The sequence below is a fragment of the Culex quinquefasciatus genome, chromosome 3, assembly GCF_015732765.1.
Source record: "Culex quinquefasciatus strain JHB chromosome 3, VPISU_Cqui_1.0_pri_paternal, whole genome shotgun sequence".
In the NCBI taxonomy this organism is placed as follows: Eukaryota; Metazoa; Arthropoda; class Insecta; order Diptera; family Culicidae; genus Culex; species Culex quinquefasciatus.
In genome coordinates, this window is record NC_051863.1 from 102,499,269 (window position 1) to 102,522,475 (window position 23,207).

At 37.0% G+C, this 23,207-nt stretch overlaps 1 protein-coding gene across 6 annotated transcripts in view; it reads right to left on the minus strand.

Annotated features, from left to right (window-relative positions):
- LOC6046107 (longitudinals lacking protein) overlaps positions 1-23,207 on the minus strand; it is a 146,757-nt gene that overhangs the window by 28,286 nt on the left and 95,264 nt on the right. For 2 of the 6 annotated variants that reach the window (XM_038260035.1, XM_038260041.1), the window contains 5 exons: positions 3,677-4,069; positions 3,464-3,602; positions 2,756-3,394; positions 2,302-2,492; positions 1,760-2,238 (listed from right to left, as the gene is read on the minus strand). In XM_038260035.1, the coding sequence (XP_038115963.1) occupies positions 1,760-2,238; positions 2,302-2,492; positions 2,756-3,394; positions 3,464-3,602; positions 3,677-4,069 (1,841 nt within the window). Of the gene's footprint in view, positions 1-1,759; positions 2,239-2,301; positions 2,493-2,755; positions 3,395-3,463; positions 3,603-3,676; positions 4,070-11,940; positions 12,136-23,207 lie in introns of those variants that run through there. The other 4 variants (XM_038260038.1, XM_038260040.1, XM_038260036.1 and 1 more) reach the window with 4 other exon arrangements.

Below are 23,207 nucleotides of genomic sequence, written 5' to 3' on the forward strand. Positions count from 1 at the left end.
CCATTTTTTTTTTAATTCTTTATTACAGAGTTTTTCAGCTGGAGGCTGGTTCAACTCTTTAGTCATATGTACCAATTTTGAAGCCTCAAAAAGATCCAACATCGCCTACAAGTTATCGTCCCATTAGTCTTTTGAGTAGTCTGTCCAAACTCTCTGAGCAAGTGTGACATTGCATGTTATAAGTATAGGAAAATCGTGACAAAGGGGGGGGTAAATTTTGGCTGATTTTTGCGTGACGTACTTTATGGATGAAGCCTAAGGGACTTTGCTAATATTGGCTAAAACTATGAGACAATTTTGACCATTTTCGTCGGGGTCATTATTTTGGCCATGAAATGGGGTCCTTAAGCTAAAATTATTCTAAAAAGTTGATTTTTTTTAATTATTCGATATACCCCTCTAGGGACTTTACTAAAATTGGCTAGAACTATGCAATAATTTTGACCAATTTAATCGTGGTCATTTATTTGACCATGAAATGGGGTCCTTAAGCTTAAATTAATCTGATAAAATTTACTTTTGAAAGCTGTTTTTTTTTTAAGTTTGTTATATTCTCTAAGGGAATTGATTTATTTATTGAGAATTTTTGAAATGTGAATAACAAAAACTGTTATTATTTTCACAGAGCGAGGAAGTCGGAGCTGACATTGAAGTTCGAGCTGGAGTGAGACCTCGGAGACGGCATCGGATTCAGCTAATTTTCAGCAACTTTCACTTGGAGTTGGAATCTGTGAAGTCGGGTATTTTTGGAGAACTGAAGTCGGCGTTGACGTCATATCCTGCATCCAGAGTCGGAGTTGTCTTCAAAGTATGGATTCAAAGTCGCTTGAAGGAACCCGACTCTGCAGCCCTGACTAGTACAGAAGAGTTATGGCAACTGCAGGTTTATTTGCAAATGGCAAATAAACCAAAACAATAACTTGTTTTGTTATGGAGACATACAAGTCCAATAACATTTTTTGTTATTATGCTGCTCCACCTCTCCGCACAAAATAACAAATCTTGTTATTCCTTCATGATTCCTTCTGTGTTATTGGTTTGTTTTTGCAATAACAACATAATAACAGTTTAAGTTATTCTTCGAACAAATCTTTGTTATTGATTTTTGATATTTTAACAACTAATCCGATCATCCCAATAACATATTTCGATCTTCTCACAATATCAAAAACTGACCTTCCCAAGTTATTTACGTCTGCTCGGGGTGCTTTCGGGCGGTGCTTTCGACCACTCTAGATCAGTTTCAAACTAGGGTGTGTGTCTTAGATAATTATTTCCTGTTGTAGTTTGAGGTGTGAACTATGTTGGAGAGCTTTTTACAACTTTCACGATTGTTGCAAAATCTCTAAAATCCGCAATATGTTTCCTAAACATGTGCAAAAAAGAAGCAGTTGAAAATATTGTCACTTCTCCGAGAAATACGATCTTAATGCTATGGTGCTCTGTTGCTACCATGGGCAAAATGATGGTAAAATCAAGGATGAATCATTCTGCTTCTCTTGCCTAATCTGAACGCCACCCCCTCCCCCCCCCTGCCCCTAAATTTATGAACTACGTTTTGAAGGCAAGGGACAAGTCAGCGGTAATATAATAATTTTCATTAGGTGTGCACCTTTGCCCCGATCTACTATACTTTGATCCAGAACACCAGAAATTTCGCATTGACGCACATGACTTACTTAAACGTGTTCCACCTGCATGTCTGATAAGAATGTGTATAATTCAACCTGGTTCAAAATCCAAAATTTGTGTAACTTACTTTACTGATTCTAAGGCTTCCATCATTGCATCTTCAGACCACGGTGTTGGGTTCGATCGCGACAACTCAATTCCTTCTCGTTTACATCGTCCGTACAGCGTTCCCGTCGGGATGCCAAACTCCGTGCTCGCCTTCTGTACAGATGTTTGGCCAGCCCTAATTGCTTCCAAGGCACGATCAAGATCTTCCGCAGACCAGGTGGTGGGAGCCGCATTGAACGGTGCGGCCAGTCGAATTCCCTCGCGTCTTGCAATTTTATACAACGTGGAAGACGGAATCCCAAACGCCTTCGATGCTTTGTTTGCTGAGATTGTTCCGGTACGCAAGGCCTCTAGAGCGCTGTTCAGTGACTCTTCGTTCCACGTTTTTGATGGTCCTTCCTTCTTTGGTGTGTCAATACCGAGCCTATGTGCTCTCTGCCACAGGGTTGTCGACGGAATACCGTACGTAGCGGAAGCCTTTAATTTAGTTTTTTTAGACTGCAATTAGTATGGATTCTTTCCGGAAAGACAAAACATTTGTTTTATTCGTATATCACTCACCTTGGTTAGACTCATGTTATGGGTTCGTAATGCATCAAGAGCTGATTCCATATCTTCTGCAGTCCAAGTTTTGGGTCCACTTGGCGTTTTAGGGTCACTCGTGTTAGGACTCGTCAGGTTAGTATACTGCACTGACGACCCATCCAATATTCCAACCTTTGAATCTTCGCTGGCATCTGACTGATAAATGTCTATGGTGAAATAAAGGGGAATCGGTTAGCGAACGTGTTCCAACAAATTTAGTGCTTAGATGTCTGTATGCTCTTTTATACTCAAGCAGCGATTTGTTAACAGATAAAAGGAGGAGAAAGTCAAAGGCCTTCAATTCAATGTTTTGAAAAGTTGTATCTAACGACTAATGCTACCTCTACTCTACTTATTCTCAATGTTTGATTGTAAATGAAAAAAACAATACTTTCCCCTGACAATAATTATGACACTAAAAAGGACTTACCGCTCATTTGACTCTGACTCATCATTCCCGAAATTTCCGGTGTCACCACCATGCCGTGCATCGAAGATTGATCCTGTTCGACTTCCATTTGTTGCTGCTGGTGCTGTGATTGTTGTTGCTGTTGCTGCTGTTGATGTTGCTGATCGACTTCAGATATTATTTCCTGTTTTAGTGTGATTCGCGATTTATCTATCGAAGCACCGTTGTCGTTACTGGAAGCTATAGTTACAAGGTTTTCCGGATTAAGTTGGCTGGACGAACTGGAAGCATTCGATGCTGGACTGTGAGAGTGTTGAGAGTGTTGGGACTGCTGATCGATCAGTAGAACATGTTGCTGATGTTGCGGTGGATGTTGCGGGGATGGTTGATGGGGTGATAAACGGTGTTCCACTTGTTGTTGTTGCGGTTGTGGAGTTTGCCGGTGTACTTGCTGTTGTTGTTGCTGCTGCTGCTGCTGCTGTTGTTGTTGCTGCAGTAAATGTTGTTGATGCAAAATCTGCTGATGTTGCAACTGCTGCTGATTTTGAACTTGGTGTACTTGATGGGATACCTGATTATCCAACGTTATAGCATCTTGTGGATCAAGCGAACGAAGTGTTTCAAATTTCACTCGGATGTCGCCGTTATTTGAAATGGAGTCTGTGACGCATAAAAAGCATGTTAGAACGCTATCGACCTCTAGCGTAAAAATTAAAAAGGACTACTAACACTTACTGGACAAGTCACGTGTGTCATGGCTGGGAGCACAATTAATGTCAACGTGTTCTGTTACAGGGGTCGCTGCCGGTGCCGGGGGTTCCGGAGCAAAATCCAGATAACCCATTGACACACCCATAACGGAGCCGTTCTGCAAAAAGGAAACAAATTCATTAATTCAGATGAGGTTCGTAGGATTCCTACAACATTCGATAGTTTACTCACTATGCCCACTCCCATCCCGAGGCTCGTCATTTTGCCTTTTCCTTCCTTGCCCGATGACGGAGTTAAATCGCGTGACTCTAGTACAACTACAGATGATCCATTGTCGATTGAAGCAGACTCTGAATTAATAGTATGGCTTCTGCTCGATGATTTGTGGTCACTTTTGGAGTCTTGTCCACTTTGGTTTGTGTTACTTTGCGAGGAGGAAGAATTGTTGCTTCTAGTGCATGTGTTGGACTGCGATCCCTGAACGGGTGGAAAACGATTTTCTGGCGATCTTGAGCGATATGGCTTGTAGCGTTTAATCGAAGGAGAGTACTCCTGTTCGTATTGCGATTCGCTAACTTCGCATAAACCTTTGATTTTCAGTTGTTCAGCTGTCCGAAGAAGACTCTGATAGATAAGAAAAAGAAACATGTTTTATGTAAATAAGCAATCACAAATAATTCAAATGCATTGGACATTATTTTTAACCTATGAAGATTTCTCTTTACAATGTTTTAACTTTGTTAATACGGTCCTAAAGCCCTATGTCAATTGTTATGTGCAACGGTTAAAAACGGGTAACCCCATTTGACATAATGGACATTTGGCATAACGGGTTTTCCATATGGACACTTGACATAAGGACGTTTGGCATAATTGGTCAAAGACATCAGGGACGTTTGGCATAATGGACGTTTTTTCATAATTCGTTCAAAAATCATCAAGGCTGTTTGGCATAATGGAAGTTTGGCATAATTATTTTATTGCTATTTTTTATGTGTTTAAATATTTTTAAAAAAAATAATAATTAATAGTTTTTTAACAGATAATTGCAATTTTAAACATGATGAATATTTAAAAAAAAATTAGTATCTCTATACACCCAAAGGAAAAATATATACCGTCAGTGGGGGTGACATTGGGTCTGGGGGGTGAGATTGGGTCAAAGTGATGGTATCAAAATCTGCAACAGTGGATTTGCTGCAGAAAATGTTACATTTTCTAACAGTTTTTGCAGCAAGCTCATAGCTCATTTTTGCCCGCGTGTAAACATGTCAGCGATCTGCAGTTCTCACCAACACATATAATGCTGGCGCGTCCCCGAGCAACACTCCAGAGAGCAGATTATGTTGGTGCTCTGTCCCTCTCAATTCATCAAGCGTCCATGGCGCGGTGGTACCGTGTCGGACCCATAATCAAGAAGTTGATGGTTAAATCCTCGTTCTGTTTATATTTTTTTTCTCCAATACAATTAATCAGCCGTCGGTAATGTCGATAATTGTTGGTAACGGGCAAAAATGTCATACCCCTATATCGCAAAAAATGCATGAGGACAGATTTCATGCAGATTCTGAAATACTTTCATGCCGTCATGCATCACAATCATGCGACTGCCAGTTGGGTGTATTTTCCCCAACAGATGCATTTTTTTAAATACTTCTGAATAAAGCTTTTAAAAGCAATTTTTCATACATTTATTTCAAATATAAATTTAAAAATGAAAAACTCCCTGATTTTGTACAATTTTTCCCTTTTCAAATATTTTGCTAATCTAATCTAATCTAATCAGACCCTAGCGCAGCCAATCTTTCGAAGGGATCCTGGAGAGTGCCTTAGGTTAGATGACGCCTAGCACTCTTCTTGTCATTTATTAACATTTGTAGTGCGCCATTGCCTCGGAATGCATTGAAACATCACAAGCGTTAAAGCGGCCAGGCTTACTGCGTAAAGCCGTATCGCAGAGATGACTCGTAATTGGGTTGAGTTTGAGCACTGAGTGTTCGAACAACAACACAATTCTGAATCGACAGGGGAGGAAGAAGCGTGGGGACACACCACCATACGCTCCGTAATTTGGTTGTATTCGTTGGGAGCACTCCGGGACCCTCTGGGATGGGACATTGTATCTCCACGAATGCCCTGGACACTATTTTGCCTTGGTTATAGTGCCACAACTCGCTCTCTGTAACAGTATTCCTAATTCCAGTCCACGCTCACCAAGTCGTCATGGCCTAGTGGTTAGCATTTTTGCTTACCAATCCAAAGGACGGAGGATCGAACCCCGCCTCGAGCGACTTTGATTTTTCGTTCATATTCATCATTTCAAATTTATGTGTTCTTAACTTTCTCGTTGGGAGCAGATGGGAATCGAACCCAGTACCATTCGCTTACAAAGCGAACACCGTAACCAGTCAGCCACGGCCGCTCCCTTTTCCCTTTTCAAATATTTTGCAACCATTTTTTAATGCAATTTTCCTTTTAAAAAATACCCAATAAAGTTATAAAATAAGTTAAAAAATTATGGAATTTTGCCATCGTTTATTTAAATAAACTTAAAGAACGCAAAATCTCTAAAAATATGTACATTTTTCCCTTTTTTCAATATTATTGAATTATTGAATATTTGACAATTGAGCTTGTTTGTGAAATTGTTCCTTCTTTTATTCAAAATTCAACTTGATAGTAAAATTTCTTTGAAGATTCACATTTTGCCAATATTTAAATCTTTGGCATTTGCTTTATTTTTGTATATTTCCCTAACTTTTGAAAAAAAATCTATTTATTTGCATTTAAGTTCTATACAATTTACCCCTCTTAAAAAATGCATAAACAATTTAATTGCAAATATTTGCCCTTCTTCAAGTTAGATTTTGAATAAGAGTTTGGAAAAATTGCATTGGAAAAGCTCAATTATCGAAAATTAAAAGATAACATCTTTTTGAGGTTTTAAGGGGTTTTGAATAAAAGAAGGGAAATTTTCAATAAAAATAAAATATTATTGCTGAATATTTTGAAAGGGGAGAAATGTAAAGCCATCAAGAGATTTTACCTTCTTTAAACAATTTGTTTATATTTTATTTCACTAACAAGTTTTATTGTGAAAAAGGTAACAATTTCCATCGATTAGGGTAAAAATACCAGATTTTTCGAAAAAAATCTTTAATCTTTCAAAGTAATATAAAAAAGGAATAAAATAAATTTCTATTCTTAAAACTAAGAATTACTACTTCAACAAATAAACGAAAAAAAGCAAGTAATAAATATGCCAAATGTCCATTATGTCAAACGTCCCTGATGGTTTATGAACGAGTTATGCCAAACGTCCATTATGCCAAACCTCCCTGATGTATTGGACCAATCATGCCAAACGTCCATTATGCCAAATATCCTTCTGGAAAACCTATTATGCCAAATGCCTATTATGCCAAATGGGGTACACCCTTTTTTCGATGAAACTATGGTCCCCTTAGAACGAGCTGTCAAGTAGAACCTTTTCTGTCAAGAAGGGCCGCGAAGTTAATTTTTTAAAATTGATTTTAAAATCCATTTTAAATTCTTCGCGCTCGTATAAAAGGGTCATAGTACTCAGAAAAATAAGCTTTATCGTTGTGAACAATAATATCACAAAGACAATCTATACACCATAGGTACTCTGGGCTCAATAGTTTTTTTGTTGTATGTTGTAGAGTTGTCCCAAGCAGGTTTATCTCAAAAGGATTGCATAATAAGTTGAAAATCGTTGAATTGAATTTAAATATAACCAAATCCTCCTAGCATATGAAGCATAAATAAAACTTGTCCATAAAAGATTCATAAGTGCATAATTTATTCTACGGTACCTATATAATTTTACTTTCATGATACAGTCCAGAATCAATTATCCGAAGCATCGATTATCAGAAGTTCGATTAGCAACTCAAGTATTTTCGGTGCATTAAGTTTTAACAAGATTCGATGTTCAACAAAACATGAAGACTATTTAATTTGGTGAGAGTTTTCCATTTTAATACAGGCAACTCTTCATATATTCTAACATATTCACAACTCATTGAAGACCAACCACGCCAATCTTACTCTATACGCCAGGGGTGACCAAAGTATGGCCCGCGGGCCAAACGTGGCCGGCGAGGTGATTTTTTTGTGGCCCGCGGACCTTTTTTGAAAGATCATGTAAAATGGCCCTTTGACCCATCTGTTAATTGATTTTATAATTCTTAAAAAAATAGTTTTAGTTTAAGCATTTCCATGCTTTTATCCGAAAGTTTGAATGTGATTGAAAATTGTTATTTCATCAAAATTTTCATCAAAGATTTTTGGAAATGAGTTATAAAACATTCAAATTTGACTAAAGTAGGAAACTGTAAAAATAGCAAAAACAGGTATTCCATAGTAATCTCTCAGGAGCTGGGTGAAAAACTTATTTTGCACTTAGAAAATTTTCACCTCGGGATACGAACTAATGAAATTAGGATTAATGGAAATGAAATGGACTAATTGATTAAAGTCTTATTCAGGCAGAAAATATTTATTTTTTATTGAAATCAGAGGAATACTTGTTGAAAAATCTTTTTGCAACGATTTATCATTATATTATACCTTGTTTAAAAATAAAATTATACATTTTATACAAACCCCTTCTTAAAATATTTTATTTCAGATTTCAATGTTTATTGAGGTACCGTCAGTGGGGGTGACATTGGGTCTGGGGGGTGAGATTGAGTCAAAGTGATTTTTACGGATTTTACCATTTCTAAGGTTATTCTCAATGAAACTGAATTCTGTTAAAGGGGTTGTGTGTCCCCTATACCCCCCTCTTATGATGACTCCGCTGAAAAAATCTCGTTCCTAGAACAAATCCTGTTATTTTGGCAGATGTCTAAAGTTGGGGTACGTTTTTGGCCAAAAATGACCTCTCGAAAAATCATTTGTCTAATATTTTTGTTAGAATTGCTCGAAAACTACCCAAATGTTTGAAAATCTCCACTTCAAACATTGTAGCGTGTCAATACGATTCCCTCGAACAAGAAACGCTGTTGGATGACTTGTTTTTACCATATCGTTGTATTTGAGCATCATTTTAGTTTCATTTGACCCAATGTCACCCCCTCAAAGGGGTGAGATTGGGTCAATTTTCAAACTAACGCGATCGCTGATTATCCCGCAGCACACGACGTCAAGTGGGAAAAGTGTGCTAATTGCTGGGATCTCAAGCTGGAACAATCTACCAACAGAAGTTAAGGTCAAACCAACTTTATCAGCATTCAAAAGTTCATTGAGAAGTCATTTACAAAACTAGATCTAGGTGTTAATTTGTTTCGTTTATTTTGGATCTAAAGTAATCATCACAACGTCCTTCCTTAACCTGATAAAAAGTGTAATACTAACAGGCTATCGTTTCCAATAAATTACAAATTAAATTAAATTAAACTATTGGCATTTAAGGTAGTATTCATCAAAATCCACCATATTTTGGGAAAATAATAGTAAACTATCTAAGAACAAATCAACGTTGAAAGATTTTTGATGTTATTTAAATTGTTTTTGTTATTAAGAAATTTCGAGAGGTGTATCGTTTTTTGACCCATAGTCACCCCCACTGACGGTATGCCAATTGCAATGCAAATCTTATGGATATTTTGTGTTGGCCATTTTTTGGTTTTATTGATTTTAATAAATTTAAACCAATTAATTCGAAGCTTTTTTGAACAAAACTTGTGTAAAAATATCATTTTTTTGTCCTCGAAAATATTGTAAAACACATAAAATTAAAAAAAAATCTGCTGATGAATCACGGGTTAGTTTTCATAAGGTTCTAAGCGCGAAGTGTAAAGCCGTTTTCGATCGATTCTCGATCAATTTACGAATTATCAAATTCAATAATATTTTGAGTTGTTCATCTGCACGTCCTTTTAATGCTCTTTACTGAAAAATGTGAAATTTTGATTTGTTTTGAACAAAAAAAAAAAAACAATTAAGTGTCGGACGCCACGACGGTTGTTAAAACGTAATTTTTCGCATTTATCCCGCAAGCTCATGTGAGTTCTAAATTTGGCCTGCCATTCAAAAACTTTGAGCACCCCTGCTATACGCGGTAGGGTGTTCCCTTTGTCGTTCGCTGTGAGTTGTGGATTACCTGCTTCTCTTCTGATGGTTCGGCTGAAGGGTCGTGCTTATTAATTTCTCGGCGCTTCATACCTTTAGTGGCGTGATGAGAGCAAGGGCGTCTATGCGAAGTGTCCCTTCACCCGCTACAAATTTCCAGTGATTTGGGGAAGGGGAGTGCTTAACCATTTTATTATATGCGCCAGTAGGGGGAGAGGGGGTAATATGCACCCCCGGGGCAAAATGCACCCCCAGCATTTCTCGATATTAGGAAGAATTTTCCGGGGAAAAAATCATAGAAATTGGAAGCTTAACATTGTAAAACTATGCTGGAATAGTTTGAACATGGTAGGATTAAAACAGCCAATATTATTTGCAAAACTTTAAAATGTTGTGTTTTGATCTAATTTTTATTGAACTTCCAATATGATTTTTGGACAATATGAAAAGCATTTATTGATATTGTAAGTGTTTGTTTATATAGTTTTTATCACTATCTTCATTATTCTAAAAATAGATGAGTCCAAAAACATTAAAAATGTATTTTTAATTGAATTTTATGTCATAAGCGTGGTCGGGGCAAAATGCACCGCTGTGATGCTCCTTTGTAAAAACAGCGGTGTCATCTAGTGGTGTGATTGTCTAGTGAAAACTGCTTTTACCCGGTGCATTTTGCTCCGTTGTTGCAGTGCATTTTGCCCCAATGCTGTAGAGCGAAGAATTTAGATTTTTTTGTGGATACACAGAAAAAAAGTGGAATTTTGGAATGCTGAAAATTTGGTAGGTTTAATATTACATCTTTTTTGAGTAATATTACATAAAAATGCGAACCTGATGAATATTCATCAAAAACTGGGGTAAAATCAATAATTTTTTCACAAAATTTCCTGATGAATATTACCATTAGTTTTTTCTGTGTACTATGTATTATGCTAAACTATATATTCATTTCAATGTGCCTCACTTCAGGGTTTGACATAATACACAGGCGCCATATCAGAAAAAAAAACCTAAAGACCTTTTCCGGTTCGATCATCGACCTGACACGGACGCCAACTGATGGACGTTGAATCTGACAGTTTTTTTGTTTAAATCTTATTGAAAGAAGTCCGTTAGGCTATTTATAGCCGATAGGGGCAGGGGGGGGGGCAGAATGGACCGCCCTTGGATTTGGGCTTCAGCATAAATTTAGACCAACTATAAGGGTCTTATAAAAGACGTCAAATAACACGACGACGCTTGAATTCATTTTATTTTTCGAATTATGAGCAAAAATGTAAATTTATTGACAAAACCACGCAAATGTTGTTTATTTCGTGGTTCTTAAATAAGCTTTCTCAAAAGTTAGATTATTTGAAAAAGTTTGTTCAATGTTTAGAATGTTACTAGATGTTACTACCAAGGTAAAAAACAACAACGGAACTTTCAAATCATTTAGAGGCTTGGTGGTGGAAATGTTAAATTAAAATTCACTGGAGGCAGAATGGGCCACCCTTATCCTGCCTTATAAAAACAATCAAAAGTTATGAAATTTTGATTAAATGTATTACGTTTAATGCAACACTAGTTGATTTTTTTAAAGTTTTGATGCTTTTTTTAAATAATGTGTTATTACAACATACTAACGCTATTTTCAAAAATGTTTGTTTTGTTAAGTGACTATTTTTATTTTTATAAAAGTGATAAAAGTTCATGAAAACTATGATGGAAAGGTTACTTAAGTCACTTCTTATCACCCTTCAACGTTGTATAAGACGAAATGGTTTGTTTTCTAAGGTGGCCCATTTTGCCCCGCACCCTTGGAAGCTAGTCGAAAAAACTCCCCCCCCCCCTGCCCCTACAGAGAAAATTGTCCGGAATATGGTAAGAAACTCAATGGTTAGCTTGTGACATTTTTCTCTGGGATGGCAATATTGTCTACTTGTTTAATTTTGAAACACCAATTTTGTTATAGGCATGAGTTGATTCGGATGATCATTAGTTTTTTTTTAAAAAGGACCAATAAACTATTGTTTTTCATATGTTTATAGGACCTAATAAAAAAAACTCTAAATTTTTTTATTTATTTAAAAAAAATGCAATTTGAAAACAAATCAATATTTCAAAATGACCTCTACCAGTTATTCATCGTTAAGGTTCCTGTTATAAGAAGCCTTTTTTATTTGTTTTTTTTTTCGGATACAGACAACAATTGAAGTCGTTCTGTGATCGAAGAAAAAGGTTGTTTCAGGCTTCTTAACTACCCAGGTAAAACTATATAGGAGCGACAATATATTGCTTAGAAACCGATCGTAGTGGTGGTCGTCGTGTTTTTGGCTTTAGATGAAAAGCAACTCCGATGGCTGGACCACAGTGGTTCCACAATACACTGATAGAACTATTTCTTCCAAGCTCACCGGCCTTGAACCTCCAGTAGCCAGCAGAAGCATCTATCGACTTGAACCAGCACAACTCAGCACAGCACAGCAATTTAAGGAGCGCACACACCAAAAAACACACACACACACTCTTTCTCTTTCTTTGGCCTCTTCCCTTTTCCGTTGGCGTGTTCTTGTCACTGAAGCGAGCCATCGGCAGTAGCAGTAGCACATACATCCAGTATGATAGCTTGCTTAAAAAATACGACGAATTGAAGCTCTTAATGTACATGACCATGGAGGAGCGCTTGGGATCTGGTTCGAAACGAGATCTCTTTTTTTCACCTACAGAGCCGCAACGTCACGTTGTGTTGGTGTATTGATTAGTGCCACCCCTTGATTTTTATTTCATTTTTTTTACATAACTCCCTCTTCCCGAAAGAAGAAAAGAGAGAGAAGGAGCAAGTTAAAAAAAAAACACAAGGAAAAAATACACCATCATCATAAACGCCTTAGTGTATAAAAGGATATACGGGTTCGGAGAAGGAACTCCTCGCCCCGTCTCGACGGAGTACCATTGGTCGTGCCGCTGCCGCTGTTCCCGTGCTATGTGGGTATCGTCGTCGTCGTAGCATTTTGAGGAGGCAAGAGAGATAGCACAAATGGTACCGAAGAGTTTTGGTGTGCTGAGAAAAAAGTATATGAAATAGTTTTTCAAAGCATATCAGTTTTTTTGCTCTTGATTTCGCTCGCCAAAACCAATTGGGTAGAGAAGGTGGATTGTTTTCTGTGCTTGAAATGGCTTCATTGGGAGCAGCCTTTAGAGTTTGTGGTTTTGGGAAAAATGCAAAAAGTTAAAATTACAACTAATGTTTCTGATTTTTTGCATTTGTACGTAAGCAGAATAAATGACAAGTTAGAAAAAAGTACAGTAATTTGTGTGCTACCGTTTACACGTCCTATATATTTACAGCTGACTCGTCACGAGATAGCAAACAAGCGACGATATCTACACCCAGAACTGGGCATCGGCATACGAGAGGATAAAGAGCACGATTCGGTAGTAAAATGGTATTGTGTGCGGACGGAGAGGATAAATCCCGAAATTACCGAGATTACTTTACTCATGGTTCATCTTCAAAAAAAATCATCTATAAAAAAAAGTACCGGTACCGAGACTCGATCCCAAGACCTTCGGCATATTGAACCGTGCCTTTGCCGTATAGGCCACCATGGATCGGTGACAAAGTGGCGGTCATTTGTCCATATAAGCCACTCAATAGGATGAACTGTTCCAATGAACGAATGAACACGCGAGAGGACTATACTCTCGCAAAATAGCACTTTCCTCACGTTTCTTTTCGTGAGAACTATCCCCTCGTTCTTTAACTTTGGGTGTAAAATCGAGTGCAACATGGAGTAAAACTTTCTGTCAAGCTGCTGTGAAGTGACTATGACAGCTGCCAAGTTTCATTCCATGTTACCGGCTCACATCTCTCTTTTTAAGTTCTCGATACGTGGTTTATGGATGGCCCGAGTGAACTGATGGCTAAATGGATGGCGAAATACAAGTACCAGTAAATCAAAATTTCAGGAAAATTACACAAATTTGCCATGATCAATTTTTTGCCTGAAGCAAATTTAACCCTCTACAACCCCCGGCCTTTAGACGGACTTCGATTTAAAAAAATCGCCAAAAATCCATTTTCAACTTATTTATGATCTTTAAAAAGCATTGAAAAAAAGAACTCTTAAAATTTTAGAAAATTTATGGGTTGGAATTTTCACTTGTTTTATGTGACTTTGCTGATGTTTTTAAAAAATGTATTTTTTTTTGGGGGGGGTATTTTTCTAATGCCCAGACTATGCCTCTATGCATTTTTTACAATTTAAATGATAATGGTGCCATTTTATAGCAGAAAATGTGAAAAACAAGCAACAAATTGAAAAAGTGACTGTAAAAACATGAAAAAATTTAGATAGGCAAAATGTAATGATAGGAGGTGGTAGAATAGGCCAAAATCTACAAAAAAACATAAACTGAACAAGATAAATGCAAATTAAAATACTAAAAATGAAAGAAGAAAAACATAAAACAAGAGAAGTTGTGTTTTTTGTAGAACAAAAGTTGCTCAAAATGTAGGAGGTCATTTTGAGCAACTTTTGTTCTACAAAAAACAAAAGAAAAAAAAATCCAAAAAAAGGGCAGTAGAGGGTTAAGTTATAGCTGAGCATGTGTTGGTTTGGTCGTATATAACATGTTTGTGACGCACACATGAAGCCGACCCAGTACGACGGAATGCAGGTTGTAGTGAAGAGAAGTGTTAGTGAACTAAGCTCAATAGAGTTATCTAAGCTCGAACTCACGCACACTACACGGAGAAAAAAGAGTTCCCAAAATCGTGAACAAGCGTTCATGGAAATGGGAACCTCGAACAAAGTGTTCAAATTTCACCATTAGTTGCTGAGATATCGACGTTAGAAAATGGTGGGTTGTTTGGGTAAGACTTTAGGAAACATCATTTTTTTGTTGTTTTTAAACCTTTGCATGGCAATCCTTCTAGCGGATGGGGAAGTAATACGTCGACCATTAGCGTAAAAGAGGTTTTAAGTGACTCACAACACATAACCTTCGGACGCCTAGAAATGAGCAGAAACTTGCAACAAAGACCACAAAAGACTCGGGGGTTGTTAAAGTGGATTGCTTTGCTTTTTTATGGATATATCTTATGGCCTGGGTTCAATCCCAGACGGACCCGGTGGCATTTTTCGAGACGAGATTTGCCTGATCACGCCTTCTATCGGATGGGGAAGTAAAACGTCGGTCCATTAGCGTAAAAGAGGTTTTGAGTGACTCACCACACATAACCTTCGGACGCCTAGAAATGAGTAGAAATTTGCAACAGAGCCCACAAAAGACCCGGGGGTCGTTAAAGTGGATTGCTTTGCTTTTTTTATCTCAGCAACTAAGGGTCGCATCAACAAAGTTCAAAAAAGCAAAATATAGACAATTTTCACTAGAGTACTTTTTGATTGCAAATTTGATTTTACATCGATAAATTAGAAAAAAAATTGTATTGATTCAAAAATTCATAACTCGGTCAAAGATTTTTTGCACAACTTGGAAAATTCTAAAATGTGAGCGAGTTGTGGCGCTGTAACCACGGCAGATAGTGTCCAGGGCAAAGGGCAATTCACTTCTGATACTGCACCAATATGAAGCCAATATTGGAGTCGATACGGTAGGCAACCTGGGAATACTGCGCGAGTATTATGCGCGTGTGATATTCACGCTGATATTTGGGTAGATATAACCTCATATGCGACGAATATGGGGTCTATATCGTCAATACGGCATGCAGACAATGAGAATATTATGTGCGTATGATACTCGTATGCAGTATACTCGAAGTGATTAACCCCTAGGTCCAAGGCATTTGTGAAATACGATGTTCCAAGAGGGTCACTTCTTAGCATGGTGCTCCCAACGAATAATTGCCCAAACAAACAGGAACGTGAGCGGGGGATCCCCACGTTTCTTCCACCCCTGTAGATTCAGAAATGTATTGTAGTTCGAACTTTTGTGCCCAAACTCAATCCACTTCAACGAATCTTCTTTGCGGACGCCTAGAACTTACGCAATTGGCCTGGCCGCTTTAACGTTTGTGATGTTTCAATGCAATCTAATGCAATGGGGCACTGCAAATGTTAATAATGACAAGAAGAGTGCTAGGCATTAATCAACCTAAGGTATTTTTCAGGATGCCCTCGAAAGACTGGCTGCGATAGGGTTAGATTAGATTAGATTAGTAAGACAACTTGGAAATTTCTAAAATGTTGGCATAAAAAAAAACATATTTTTTTTTTTGCAAATAAGGTTTTAGTGACAAAAAGTTAAATTAAAAATCACCAAATTTTTTTGCCGAAGACGAATTGATCAATTGATTGATTTTGCTCATATTTGGCCCAGAGTCCTATAATAGCTCAAGGAACAATATTCGGCTTGTGGAGCGAGGTTTTGAGAAAAAGTCCCAAATTCAACCTAATGTACAGCTGTCAAATTTGTATGGAAAATTATATGGACAAACTAATGATGCAAAATGGCTTCTTTGGGCATACCGAAGGCACCAAAAAAGTTTTAGCCAGATTAAAAAATACAAAAAAAATCGAATGACAGAAATCTGAGAGAATTGCACATATCCAGAGTTTTTTTTTAAAAGGTCCTATAAACTATTGTCTTTCGTATGTTTATAGCACCTTTTCAAAAAAAAACTCTAGGGGAGTTTGGGGTAATATGGACAGTGGGGGTAATTTGGACACCCCTTAAAAAATCACGTTTTCTTCGGATATAAAGTGAAAACGGCAATTTAAGTGATAAGGCTAGTACTAGTAATGGCCTAGGAGTATGGACAAATCAAAAAAGTTGGAATAGGTTAAGTAGTTTTGGTATAGTATGTGAAAGTTTCCAAAGGCCGGTTGGCACTGCCTTAAGTTCTAATATTTGAGGAAATAAGGTTTTGCAGAGGTTATATGGCAAAAAAGTGGACATTTTTGTTTAAGGGGGTTGCTTGGATGATGTCTAAGCTATGTACGTATAAAAATTGTGCATTTTATCAATTTTTATCATCAAAAATTGCAATTTATGATAGAACATGCTATGGGGGTAATTTGGACATGGCTTGTGGGGTAATTTGGACATACCTGAAAGTCTACCTGTCAGGTAAAAAATAACTTTCATGGTTGGTTGAGTTCTTAAAGGGATTTAGAGGGATTTAAAATGTCAAAACACTCAAAAAGGAATGTGAGCAATCAGAACTTTTACAAAACCCCTATTTTTTTATTTAGATAAATTTATTGCAATATTCAAATGGATGAAATTTGATTACTGCACATTTTGCTTTTAGTCAATTTCTGTGACATTTCTAATTTCTATGCTGGTTTACAAAAATATTAAAATTTGAAGGGCTACATGTAAAATTAAAAAAAATGATGGTTTCAGGTTAATTAGTTTTATATAAAGATTGATTCATATAAATCTAAACAATACCTTAATCACTAAAAACTATACTTGTGCCTAATCCAGAAGCAATGTTTAAATCATTTCAGAATTAATGATTGAATTATGTATACAACACTGAACAATTTGTTATCTTCCTATTGAATTATAGTTTTATCACAAAATTATTATTTAAACCTTTGATGAAATATTGTGAGTAAAATAAACACATCAAAATATAAAACAATTACAAAAACATGCTCAAAAAATCAAATGTTAAACTTATTCTTCAACATGTGTCCAAATTACCCCACAAAAGGTGTCCATATTACCCCACAAGGTATGTCCATATTACCCCACAAGGCATGTCCAAATTACCCCACAAGGCATGTCCAAATTACCCCATAGGGGTGTTCATATTACCCCCACACAAAAATGTGAGGGTAATTTGGACAACTTTTAATTTTTGCGGTAAAAATGGGTTTTTCATAAAAATTTATCGAAATGAATGACATTTTCCCATCAAATATGGTCTCTATTATCCTCTGGTGTCATCCACATTCCTTTAAAATTAAAATATCCATACAGCCCGTGGCAAAGCAATTTCCTTATGGTGTCCAAATTACCCCACACTCCCCTACATATGTTATGTAAAATTGTCCGAGGAATCCGATAAAAATATTTTCAGACATAGGCTCTTTGGCACAGACACCGTCATAACGCCATACGACTCTTTCAAATGTTTGGCTGTTTTTTACGGATTTTAAATTTTTTTTTCTTAAAAGGCAAACTAATCATCTTTCATTTGCGTCCAAGACAAGTAAACTCGGTTGAAATGGTGCGGAGTTATGAATTTTTGAAAAATGTGGTTTTTGCGAAAATTGACCATAATTGCCGTTTTTGGGACCACCCTAGCACGGTGTAGGTCACCCTAACGACCAAACAAAAAAATATGGGTCTACAGCAATTCCCCACGAAAACAGCATGATTCGAAAAAAAGTTCTCCGATCGGGCTCAAAATTTTTCTGAGGTATCCTTGGCCGAAATAATTAGACCCGTATTTTTTTGTTTGGCCATTTTGGTGACCTACGCCGTGTTAGGGTGGTCCGAAAAATGGCAATTTTCATCGATTTTCGCAAAAACTACTTTTTTCAAAAAATCTTATCTCCGCGCCATTTCATCCGATTTTAGCTGTCCTAGACGCAAAAGAAAGGTGATTAGTTTGGCTATTTGGGAAAAATAGTAAGAAGTTTCGAAAATCTAGCTTAACATTTGAAAAGGTCATATGAAAACTTAAAATGCTGTTTTGAAGGTCTCGGGACCAAAGAGCCTATGTCTGAAAATATTTTTATCGGATTCCTCGGAAAATTTCACATAACATATTAAAAAATGGTGAAGTTATGTTTTCGATACTCTGAGATACGATTTTTTGAAAATAAAAAACTGTGTTTTTCGATACGCCACGCGCAAAAATTGGAAAATGACGAAAACGGGAAAAAAATCGACTTTTTTCACTAAAACTGCGATAACTTTAAAATTTCAGCGATGACCTATACATGTTAGGGTACTAAAATTTTCGTAATTAAAAGACGCAACTTTTGGTACCATAACATCTATAGGTCATCGCTGAATTTTAAAGTTATCGCAGTTTTAGTGAAAAAAAGTCGATTTTTCCACGTTTTCGTCATTTTCCAATTTTTGCGCGTGGCGCGTCGAAAAACACAGTTTTTATTTTCAAAAAATCGTATCTCAGAGTATCGAAAACATAACTTCACCATTTTTTAATATGTTATGTGAAATTTTCCGAGGAATCCGATAAAAATATTTTCAGACATAGGCTCTTTGGTCCCGAGACCTTCAAAACAGCATTTTAAGTTTTCATATGACCTTTTCAAATGTTAAGCTAGATTTTCGAAACTTCTTACTATTTTTCCCAAATAGCCAAACTAATCACCTTTCTTTTGCGTCTAAGACAGCTAAAATCGGATGAAATGGCGCGGAGATATGATTTTTTGAAAAAAGTGGTTTTTGCGAAAATCGACGAAAATTGCCATTTTTCGGACCACCCTAACACGGCGTAGGTCACCCTAATGGCCAAACAAAAAAATACGGGTCTAATTATTTCGGCCAAGGATACCCCAGAAAAATTTTGAGCCCGATCGGAGAACTTTTTTTCGAATCATGCTGTTTTCGTGGGGAATTGCTGTCTAATTATTTCGGCCAAGGAGCCCCTAGAAAAATTTTCAGCCTTATCGGAGAAATCTTTTTTCGGTTTTGCCTCTATTCAAATGGAATCGCTGTATATATATTAGGATGTAACTAAACGGGTCAATTTTGCGGGTATTTCAAGGCATCATTCCCCAGGAGTACTGAGCCCGAATTCCAAATATGAGCATGATTTGACTTTGAATTTTAAATGGGATTTAACCCGTAAAAGCGGTGCGTTTTAGTTTTTGTCAGTTTTGAGACCCCAAAACATACACCTACACGGAGAAAAAGAGTTCCCAAAATCGTGAACAAGCGTTCATGAAAATGGGAACCTCGAACAAAGTGTTCAAATCCCATGGTACGATTTTGAAAAACGGTGGTTCCCATTGCCATGAACGCTTGTTCACGATTTTGGGAACTCTTTTTTCTCCGTGTAGGGTATCATGCCCTGAAATGCCCGCAAAATTGACCCGTTTTGTTAGGGGGTAATATGCACCCCCTAAGAGAAAATGTGATTTCTTAACCAAAACATCAATTCTGTGGAAGAATTTTGTTAGATGTTCTAAAACAACTATTATTCTTCGTCACCCATGTGCAAAAACTCTTGAAAAACCCTCAAAATTGTTTAAAAATGAATATTTCTAAAAATATTTTTAATTCATTCCAAACAATCATGCGGGGCAATATGCACCACCTCATTGGGCAAAATGCACTACAACAACGGAGCAAAATGCACCACAACAATGGGGCAAAATGCACCGGGTAAAAGCAGTTTTCACTAGTCACCACTAGAGCATCACAGCGCACGCCATGGCGGAAGGCAATTATTATTGAAATTGAATGTACCTAAAATGTTTTTTCGTGGAAAGGTAGCTAAGGGGGTCCCTTCCTTTTCGATATCTGTGACCTAAAAAATATTTCACCTAGGGATTTTTGTTTTTTTTTGTTATTTTCAGTTTTTTAACTGTATAAATGGAGGCGCACGGTACTTTTGGTTACTTAGCGGTTGCACAGCACCTCCCTAATCCTTTTAATTGCAATGGATACTGATCAAAGGGGTCGTCCATGAAATATTTCACAATATTTAAGGCCCCACCCACCCTTACAACCACCTCCCCCTCATCACCCTTATTTATTTAACAAAGCCAATAACATTATTTTTAGTATGAGGCGTCATCCATCAAGTATGGCACACTAGAATCATCAAAAAATAACCCCCTTCCTCCAATGCCACACATTGTCACGCTGACTACGCCTTCCCCCCCCCCCCCCTTGAAAAGTACGACACGTTTTGTACCCTAATCTTGTTTTTTTTGTACATTTTTATTTATTTTATAATTCTGAGTTCAATTTAACAGCTTATCATTTTTATAGGATATGTTTTTAATTTTTGTTATTGTTGAAATCACGATTGATGATTCAAGTAAGTAAGTAATGATTTAAGTATATAATATCTATCATTAACAACTCTGTTTCTTAATGCCTTGTATCATGTTTGATTTATGAGTTACGTTTATTAAACATCGAATTACTTTATGTAAATATTTTACAACCGTGGTGTAGGGCTAAGCGTGGTTGCCTCTAACCTAGTCGGCCTGGGTTCGATCCCAGATGGTCCCGGTGGCATATTTCGAGACGAGATTTGTCTGATCACGCCTTCCGTCGGACGGGGAAGTAAATGTTGGTCCCGGTATAACCTAAAGGTTATGTCGTTAGCTCAGTCCAGGTGTAGGAGTCGTCTCCCTGGGTCCTGTCTCGGTGGAGTCGCTTGTAGGCAGTTGGGCTCACAATTTAAAGGTCGTCAGTTCGAATTCCGGGTTGGATGGAAGCTAAGGTGTAAAAAGAGATTTGCAATTGCCTCAACAATCAAGCCTTCGAACACCTAGTAGAAATCTCGCAATCGAGAACCACAAGGCAATGCTGTAGAGCGAATAATTTAATTTATTTAGGCCTGATTTTTCAAATGTTTTATATAAATAATGCACTTGTTGTACCTTATCCAGTAAAAACACAATGAACTTATTTTGCAGTATGCCGAGAATCGCACTACCTAACACTCGTCAGCGAAATCAACCGTAAATTTTGTATTTTTCTGCTTATCGGTTGTGCTGAAATTAGTCGAGCTAGGTATATGCAACTAACTGTGTAAGGATACCAAGGGTACTGGAAATAGAAAAAAAATGAAAATTCAGGCTTAAAATATTTACAAAAAAGTTATTTGATGTTTGATAAGCTTAACTCATAAATCAAACATGATACAAGGCATTGATTGAACTCAGAACTAAAAGAAAGTAAAAATGTAAAAAAACAAATTACAAAACGTGCCGGACTTTTCAAGGGGGGGGGGTGGCGTGACAATGTGTGGCATAGGGGGGAGGGGGTTATTTTTTGCTGATTTTAGTGTGCCATACTTTATGGACGCCGCATACTAAAAATAATGTTATTATCTTGGTTAAATAAATTAGGGGGAGGGGGGGGGGATTTAAGGGTGGGTGGGGCCTTAAATATTGTGAAATATTTCATGGACGACCCCTTTGATCAGTATCCATTGCAATTAAAAGGATTAGGGAGGTGCTGTGCAACCGCAAAGTAACCAAAAGTACCGTGCGCCTCCATTTATACAGTTAAAAAACTGAAAATAACAAAAAAACGAACATCCCTAGGTGAAATATTTTTTAGGTCACAGATATCGAAAAGGGACCCCCTTAGCTACCTTTCCACGAAAAAACATTTTAGGTACATTCAATTTCAATAATAATTGCCTTCCGCCATGGCGTGCAGCGGTGCATTTTTCCCTGACCACGCTTATTACATAAAATTCAATTAAAAATAATTGTTTAATGGTTTTGGACTCATCTATCTTTAGAATAATGAAGATTGTGATAAAAACTATATAAACAAACACTTACAATATCAATAAATGCTTTTTATATTGTCCAAAAATCATATTGGAAGTTCAATAAAAATTAGATCAAAACACAACATTTTAAAGTTTTGCAAATAACTTTGGCTGTTTTTATCCTACCATGCTCAAACTTTTCCAGCATAGTTTTACAATGGTAAGCTTCCAATTTCTATGATTTTTTCCCCGGAAAATTCTTCCTAATATCGAGAAATGCTGGGGGTGCATTTTGCCCCGGGGGTGCATATTACACCCTCTCTCCCTACATCATAATATATTTTATTTTTAAAATAGTGCTTAACACTAAGACTACCTGCAACACGAACAACATCAAAATTGAGTATTTTCCGAATTTTATGCCTATATTTTTTGTACAGTGCAAAGTTGCTTTGTTTTGGTACCGCAATTGACAGTTCTAGAGTTTTTTTTTCAAAAGGTCATGCTATCCAGGTTTTTATGCGAAGATGGCGTTCGAATGGTGAACGCCCGAAATGTCAAAATCACGCAGTGGTACCAACATTAAAAAAAATGTGGCTGTCATACCATGGCACACTTGTTCCGTAATGTTGGTACCACTGCGTGATTTTGACATTTCGGGCGTTCACCATTCGAACGCCATTTTCGCTTAAAAACCTCGATACTCGAGGCGGTGCTGTTGCTGGTAAGTTTATAGCCTAAATTGCATTTTTGGTGCTTTAATCGAGCATCAAACTCTCCATATGGCGAAGATAGGTGTTTGATTAGAAGGGTATATTTCCCCTATTTCCCTTTGCAATTGGCCAAGAAATCAAACAATAAAAAAGGTTGTTCAAATAAACAAATAAAAAAAATAGGTAAGGTCAGCAGGAAACGATTAAAATTAAATTTGTTGCTTATAAAACATTTTTAGCACGCTGGTTAAAAGTATTTTTTTTCCTGTTTCCCCTAAGGGGAACTCCCTTGAAGAGTACTAGCGAAATTCAATGGCAATTTTTACTCAACTGATGTTGGCTGTGTTAATTAGTGTTAATATCAACATTTCATAGGTCGCCTTCCCAAAAGTGTCGTGATAAAATCTAGCTTGCTATCGTATCAAATTATTTTCTTGTTTTGGAAAGCTTTAAGTCTGGTCTACAATAGGAAACTCGCAGGATTGCAGATGCAAGCGCAAGTTTTCAACTCATGCAAATCAATCTGATCCACTACAATGACAATGCTGTG